The sequence below is a fragment of the Priapulus caudatus genome, unplaced genomic scaffold (genome assembly GCF_000485595.1).
Source record: "Priapulus caudatus unplaced genomic scaffold, Priapulus_caudatus-5.0.1 Scaffold409, whole genome shotgun sequence".
NCBI classification, from domain to species: domain Eukaryota; kingdom Metazoa; phylum Priapulida; class Priapulimorpha; order Priapulimorphida; family Priapulidae; genus Priapulus; species Priapulus caudatus.
The window spans coordinates 64,389-72,135 of NW_014577470.1; the positions used below are offsets into that span (position 1 = coordinate 64,389).

The 7,747-nt window shown below is 57.2% G+C and overlaps 1 protein-coding gene across 1 annotated transcript in view; it reads right to left on the reverse strand.

Annotated features, from left to right (window-relative positions):
- The window catches only part of LOC106810082 (plasma membrane calcium-transporting ATPase 3-like), a 35,923-nt gene that overhangs the window by 26,710 nt on the left and 1,466 nt on the right, over window positions 1-7,747 (reverse strand). The window contains exons 2-5 of the mRNA XM_014813356.1: window positions 7,281-7,306; window positions 4,361-4,571; window positions 3,825-3,950; window positions 3,152-3,304 (exon numbers count right to left, since the gene is read on the reverse strand). Coding sequence (XP_014668842.1) covers window positions 3,152-3,304; window positions 3,825-3,950; window positions 4,361-4,571; window positions 7,281-7,306 — 516 coding nt within the window. The remainder of the gene's footprint in view (window positions 1-3,151; window positions 3,305-3,824; window positions 3,951-4,360; window positions 4,572-7,280; window positions 7,307-7,747) is intronic.

Here is a 7,747-nt window from a genome sequence, read left to right on the forward strand (position 1 = left end):
GAGAGAGAGAGAGAGAGAGAGAGAGAGAGAGAAGAGAGAGAGCGAGAGAGAGAGGGAGAAAGAGATAGAGCAAGTGAGCGAGAGTGAGAAGGGGAGGGAGTGAAAGAGGCAGAAAGGAAAGAAGGAAGAGAGACAGAGAGGGCGGACACAGAGATATAGAGAAGGGATGCAGGAGCAAGGAGCATCAGCATAGCTGCAGGGTAGGCGATCCTCCAACAATAACTCGCTGCCAGCTCAGCAATTCCATCGCGCCGGAAGCAATTTCATTTCACGCGCGTTATTCAATTGGGGCAGCGGCTAGCGTGGCGCCGACGCCCGCGTCCGTGCTGCTAGACGGTGAGTGCGGGCGAGGCCGGCGACAGTCTAGCGTGGGGGAAGCGAACAGTAGGCGAGATAATGAGTTCACACTGAGTGATTCAGAGTCGCCGGTGCGCGCGCGCGTGGGACAGGCCCGCCCAACAGCCACACTGTCCGGGGCGGGCGGACAGGAGGGGGCAGACACGCGGGCTGCCCAGCCCAGCCGGGGAGAGCAGACACCAGAGGACGCACTCGCGTAACGGTAAGAGAGGAAGAAAAAGCCGTCACGAGGAGCAGAGGACCAACGTGGGAGAGAAGATAGCTGCCAGATATATATATAATATATGATATATATATATATAATCAGGGGTTAATAATGACAAAAAATTGGTCAATTATTGACAAATAATGTCAAATAATGTCAATAATTGTCAAATAATGACAAAATTTGTCATTATTAACCCCTGATATAATGTGTAGCCGGGGACATGAGGGTAACTAAACGTACACTAACTACGTAAATTATAGAGAGATGCCGTGTCCCTACTCGCTATCATTCCCCCTTGATAGCTAAGCTGGGCTTCCTTCAGGGGCTCCCCTAACTCTCTTTCTTTATTCTCTCTCTTTCTATTTCGGTCTTCTTTCCCTCATTCCCTTTCTCCCTCTCTTTCTCGCTCTCTCGCGCTCGCTCTCTCTCTCATCTCTCTCTGTCTCTCTCTCNCAGTAGTTGCGTTAGAATAACTGTGCACGCTGATGCGCGGGCGCACATCACACGTCGCACTGCCCGCGCCGTAAATCTGCACGGTGACGCCCCCTGTGCTGCGGCGAGGGACCGTCCCCGCAGCACGCGTCGTCGTCGCTGCAGTGTCCGCGAATAATTATCTAGCGGCCGCGGGAAAAAACCGACCGTGCCGCTCGAAAGCGCAATTACGTCGATGTGCGGATCGTGATGCGACTGTACGAGAGAGAGCGCTCCCAATCCTGCTCTCTTCCCATCCTCCTCCTCCCCTCTCCTCCTCCTCCTCTTCATCTTCCTCACCTTCCTCCCCCCACATCGTCGTCCCCCTCATCCTCCTTCTCCTCTTCCTCCCCCTCCTCTTCCTCCCCCGTCCTCGTCGTCCTCCTCCTCTTCCTTCCCCTGCTCGTCCTCTTCCTCCCCCCTCCTCGTCGTCCTCCTCATCTTCCTCCCCCTCCTCCTCTTCCTCCCCTCCTCTTTCTCCTATCTCCTCCCATCCCATTTCACATGCTCTCTTCCCTGCTCTTCTCTCGCGCCCCCTTATCCTCTCCCTCCCCCCTCCTCCTCTTCCTTCCCTCTCCTCGTCCTCCTCCTCCTCTCCCTCCCCCCTCCTCCTCGTCCTCCTCCTCTTTCTCCTTCTTTCTTCGCCCATCCACGCCTCGCGTTTCTGTCGGATGCTGAACCGGGGAAAACATGATGAATATGGCTTCATCAAAAACGCGTTGCACATCTGTCGTGATTGCCTCGCCACACGCGGGACAAGGAGTTAGTTTATAGCGCAGTGAGGGCCAGCCATCGAAGAATACTCTATATATAAGCTGCCTATTACGCGGTGGTTTAATTCTACGCGAATTTCGCCAACGCGTCCCCGGACCGCGACAATAACAACACGCAAATAATTCATAGCGAATAATACCAAATAATTCATAATTCGACGACCGCAAAATTAAGCACTCGTCAAATTTGTCCGTCAAGTCTGAATTCGCGAAAATATCTGTACGCAAAAAATATGGCGTATACATTACTGCTACTACTGCATGCAGGGATGGGGGGAGGTCGAGGGAACCAAGGGATACAGGGGGATGGGCAATGGAATCAATTAATTAATTAATCAATTAATATAGCTGCTATTAGGGAAGGGTAAGCGGAGAGGGACATGCCTCGCAAGGGGGCGATCCAACGCTCTATTGACCGCGAATGCGTGCGGGCGACTCCGGTCCGACGGCGTCGTCGACAAACACGAAAATGACGAACCCAGAAGCTATTTGTACGCTAATTTTCTTCCGGGCGACATTGATCAGCGAGCGACGGGAGACAGTGAAATGCGGCGGGATGCTGAGGAAGAGGATGCAGTAGGCCAGCGAGCTGTTCGCGCGGTTTCGTCGCCGCGGCGATCGAGAATCGACGACACGCAACGGTCATAATTATGCGAGCGAAACTGATTTCGAAATTAACGATTTCGATCCTCCGTCGAATGTGTACGTCGGCCTTTCAGTACTGTGCATCCTCTTTCTTCACTAGTGGTAGGTTCAAGGCAGGCAGGAAGACAGACAGGCAGGCAGGCAGGCAGGCAGGCAGGCAGGCAGACAGGTAGGCAGGCAGGCAGGTAGGCAGCTAGGTAGGCAGATATGCAGGTAGGCAGGCAGGCAGGCAGATAAGTAGGCAGATAGGCAGGCAGACAGACAGACACGCGTGCAGGCAGACAGGCAGGCAGGGAGGCAGACACGCCCGCAGGCAGACAAGCAGGCAGGCAGGCAGGCAGGTAGGCAGGCAGGTAGGCAGGCAGGCAGGCAGGCAAACAGACAGATCACTATTCTAAATCGATGAACAACTACACACAAAAGGAAGCTGAACAGGAACCCACTAGAGGAAGCCACGCGAGGAAACAGGAGGCAAGTACTTACCACTTCCACTCCAACACGCACTCAGGCAACTTGCCAGCCACCCATGCCACATACTTGCCAGTCGCACCCTCAAGCACCTTGCCACTTCCACTCCAACACTCACTCAGGCAACTTGCCAGCCACCCATGCCACCTAGTTGCCAGTCGCACCCTCACCCACCACCTCGCCGCCGCCACCTGGCGTCGTCGCCCGCCCTCGCCCCACTCTCGCTCACCCTTCTTCTTCTTCTTCTTCTTCTTCTGCTGCTTGTCGGCCTTGCTCTGCTCCTCGGAGGCTGCGCCGAGCAGCGTGAAGATGATGCCGGTCTGCGAGTTGACGCCGACGGCGACCGTCAGCATCTTCCCGCTGCCCTCCATCACGTGCGTGCCTGCAACGACGAGCACGACGAGTCCGTTACCACGGCGACGAAAGCATCCGTTACGATGATGATAACGAAGCCAGCCGTAACCGCGACAACAACGAAGCCACCCGTTACCGCGACAACAACGAAGCCATCGGTTACCGCGACAACAGCGAAGCCCCCCCATTACCACGACAACAACGAAGCCATCCGTTACCACGACGATGATGAGGAAGAAGCTGCATGTTACCATGACAGCCACGACGCAGCCATCCGTCGCCATAGCGACTATGACAAAGTCATCCGTTACTATGGCGACATCGTGGGGACGGGAAAGTGAACACGCTTCGCATAGAGGGAGCTAGTTTCACTCGCCTTAACGATTGACAAGAGAACAGTCTTCGCGTAGGAGGGGGGGGGCACACTAAAATCTTTCACGAAAAACGAAAAAAGATCCGCACACAGTTATGAGCAGGCAGTATAGTAGAGTGTGGGGTGGTGTATGGTGGGGCGTGGCAGGGGCGTGGCAGGGGGGCGTGGCACTCACCGGACAGCAGCAGCGGGTCGCGCGACTCGTTCTTCTTCACGTGGTCAGACTCGCCGGTCAACGAACTCTCGTCCACCTTCAGGTCATTGCCCTGAATGAGGATGCCGTCGGCCGGCAGTAAGTCGCCTGTAAGAGAGTGGACACTGGTCAGAGAGTGGACGCTGGTGAGTTAGCGCCGCTCGGACGACGTCCGGCCGACGGTGGCCGGCTCATGACTGATATATCCCATCATCATGTTACTCGCTAGACGTCAGACGAGGTCGTCACGAGGTCAAAGGTCATCGCGAGGTCACGCTCGCCCTCGCAGACCGACGTCGCAAATCGACAGAGAACTTACGAGGAGTCGCGAGGTCACGCGAGGTCACCGTGGGGTCAGCGCGGCCGAGGTCGCCCTCACCGTACTTGACCTGGCAGACGTCGCCGACCAGCAGCTGAATGACCGCGCCGCCGCGGATCGCAGCGAACTTACGAACTCAGGGTCGCCGTGTGGGGTCGCCGCGAGGTCGCGCGCGGGGTCGCGCGGAGGTCGCACTCACCGTACTTGACCTGGCAGATGTCGCCGACGACGATGTCGCCGACCAGCAGCTGGATGACCTCGCCGCCGCGGATCACGCAGAACTTGTGCTCGTGCTCGATGCGGCTCTGCAGGCCGCGGAACTGCTTCTCCTTCGTGTAGTCGTTGAAGGCGGTGACGAGCACGACGACGACGACGGAGACGAGAATCGCGACGCCCTCGATCCAGCCGGCCTTTCGACTCTCCCTCGTTCGCTCGGCGACGCTGTAATGTGAGACGGTGGGTGTGAGAAGAGACGAGAGAGGGGGGAGGAGCGAGATGCTTAGAGAGAGAAGAACATGAGGAGAGGAGAGAGGGAGGATAGAGCCCTCGATCAGCGGAGCCTTCAACTTCTCCTCGGTCCTCGGCGACTAGTATAGTGAGACTGTGGGAGTAGGGAGAGGGAGAGAGGGGAGAGGAGGACAGAGACAGTAGAGAGAGGGGAGAGAGGCTAGGTAGGCCTCGATCCAGCCGGCCTGACTCTCCCTCGTCCTCGCGGCGACTGTATAGTGGACTGTGTGTGAGAGAGACAGAGAGAGAGGGAGAGGATGAGACAGAGAGAGAGAGAGAGAGGGAGTGGCAGGCCCTCCAATCCCAAGCGCCTTCGGACTCTCCTCTCCTCGGCGGACTGTAATAGTGAGACTTTGTCGTGTGAGAGAGACAGAGAGAGGGGGAGAGGGAGAGACAGAGAGAGAGACAGACGAGAGAGAGGGAGGTAAGGACTCGATCAGCCGGCTTCGATCCCCTCGCTCCTCGGCGGACTGTTATAGGTGAGACTGTGGTGAGAGAGACGAGGAAGAGGGGAGAGAGAGGACAGAGAGAGGGAGAGAGCGGACGGCAGGCCCTCGATCAGCCTGGCTTCAATCTCCCTGTCCTCGGCGGGACTTGTTATAGTGAGACGGTTGTGTGGAGGGAGAGGGAGAGAGGGAGAGGGTTAGAGAAGAGAGAGAGAGAGAGAGAGAGGTAGGTAGGCCCTCGATCCAGCCGGCCTTCGACTCTCCCCTCGTCCGCTCGGCGACTGTATAGTGCAGACTGGTGTGGTGAGACAGAGAGGAGAGAGAGAGAGAGAGAGAGAGAGACAGAGAGAGAGGGAGAGAGGGAGGCAGGCCCTCGATCCAGCCGGCCTTCGACTCTCCCTCGTCCTCGGCGACTGTAATAGTGAACTCGTGTGTTGAGAGAGCAGAGAGGAGGGGAGGCGAGAGACAGAGACAGAGAGCAGGAGGGGAGAGAGGGAGGTAAGACCTACGATTCAGCCGGCCTTCGACTCTCCCTGCGTCCTCGAGCGACTGTAATAGTGGAGACTGTTGTGTCGAGACAGAGACAGAGGAGAGAGGGAGAGACAGGAGACAGAGAGAGAGGCGATGAGGAGGGAGGCAGGCCCGCGATCGCAGCCGGCCTTCAGGAGCTTCTCCCTCGTCCTCGGCCGACTGTATGTGAGACGGTGGTGTTACGAGAGAGCAGGAGAGAGCGGAGAGGGGAGAAGAGATGCAGAGGCGAAGAGGCGGAGGCAGGCCCTCGTATCCGCCGGCACGTTCGGACTCTCCCTCGTCCTCGGCGACTGTAATAGTGAGACTGTGTGTGAGAGAGACAGAGAGAGGGGGAGAGGGAGATCTAGAGAGAGAGACAGAGAGAGAGAGAGAGAGGCCTCGATTCCAGCCGGGCCTTCGACTTCTCCCTCGTCTCGGCGCTGGTAATAGTGAGACTGTGTGTGGAGGACATGAGAGGAGAGGGAGATCTAGAGAAGAGAGAGAGAGACAGAGAGAGAGGGAGAGAGGCCCTCGATCAGCGGCCTTCGACTCTCCCTCGTCCTCGGCGACTGTAATAGTGAGACTGTGTGTGAGAGAGACAGAGAGAGGGAGAGGGAGATCTAGAGAGAGAGACAGAGAGAGAGAGAGAGAGAGAGAGAGGGGTAGGCCCTCGATCAGCCGGCTTCGACTCTCTCGTCACTCGGCGACATGGTAATAGTTGAGACTGTGTGTGAGAGGACAGAGAGGGAGAGGGACGGAAGAGAAGACAGGAAGAGGGCAGGCCTCGATCCAAGCGGCCTTCGACTCTCCCTCGGTCTCGGCCGACTGTAATAGTGAGGACTGTGGTGGAGAGAGGACAGCAGGGAGGGAGAGGGAGACACAGAGACAGAGAGAGGAAGGAGAGAGGCCCATCGTCCAGCGGCCTTCGACTCTCCCTCGTCTCGGGACTGTAATAGTGAGAATGTGATCTGTGTTGAGAGAGTACAGAGCAGGAGAGGGAGAGAGAGACAGGAGACAGAGAGAGAGCGGAGGCACAGAGAGAGAATGGAGAGAGAGGACAGAGAGAGAAGAGAAGAGGGGTGGAGGCGAGATCTAGAGAAAGGGGGGGGAGAGGCCCTCGATCCAGCCGGCCTTCGACTCTCCCTCGTCCTCGGGCGACTGTATAGTGAGACTGTGTGTGAGAGAGACAGAGAGAGGGGGAGAGGGAGATACGTAGAGAAAGGGGGTGGTGGAGAGGCCCGCGTCCAGCCGAGGCTGATCGACTTCTCCCTCGTCCTCGGCCCGACTGTAATGTAGTGAGACTGTGATGGAGAGAGACAGAAGGAGAGGGAGAGACAGAGAGGAGGGAGAGAGAGCAGCGCCCTCGATCCAGACGGCCTTCGACTCTTCCTTCAATTTTTTTTTGTTTTTTTTTCTACCCCAAATCTGGTCTCGGCGACTGTAATGGCTGAGGACTTGGTGTGAAGAGCAGACAGGAGAGAGGGAAGAGGGATCTAGAGGAAAGGGATGGGGGCGAGAGGCCGCCATGCGATCCAGCCGGCCTTCGACTCTCCCTCGTCCTCGGCGACTGTAATAGTGAGACTGTGTGTGAGAGAGACAGAGAGAGGGGGAGAGGGAGATCTAGAGAAAGGGAGAGAGGCCCTCGATCCAGCCGGCCTTCGACTCTCCCTCGTCCTCCGCGACTGTAATAGTGAGACTGTGTGTGAGAGAGACGAGGGAGGAGGGGAGATGACAGGAGAGGGAGGGAGTAGAGGGAGGAGGCTCGCTCTGCATCCAGCCGGCCTTCGACTGCTCCCTCGTCCTCGGCGACTGTCAATGGTGAGACTGACCATGTGTGAGAGAGACAGAGCAGAGGGGGGAGCAGGGAGAATTAGGGGGAAAGGAGGGTGGGAGAGGCCCTCGATCAGCGGCCTTCGACTCTCCTCGTCTCGGCCGACTGTAATAGTGAAGACTGTGTGTGCATGAGAGAGAGAGAGAGAGAGAGAGAGAGAGACAGAGAGAGAGGGGCAGGCCCTCGATCCAGCCGGCCTTCGACTCTCCCTCGTCCTCGCGGCGACAATGTTAATAGATGAGACTGTTGGGTGTGCAGAGAGACAGAGAAGAGCGAGGAGAATAGGAGGAAG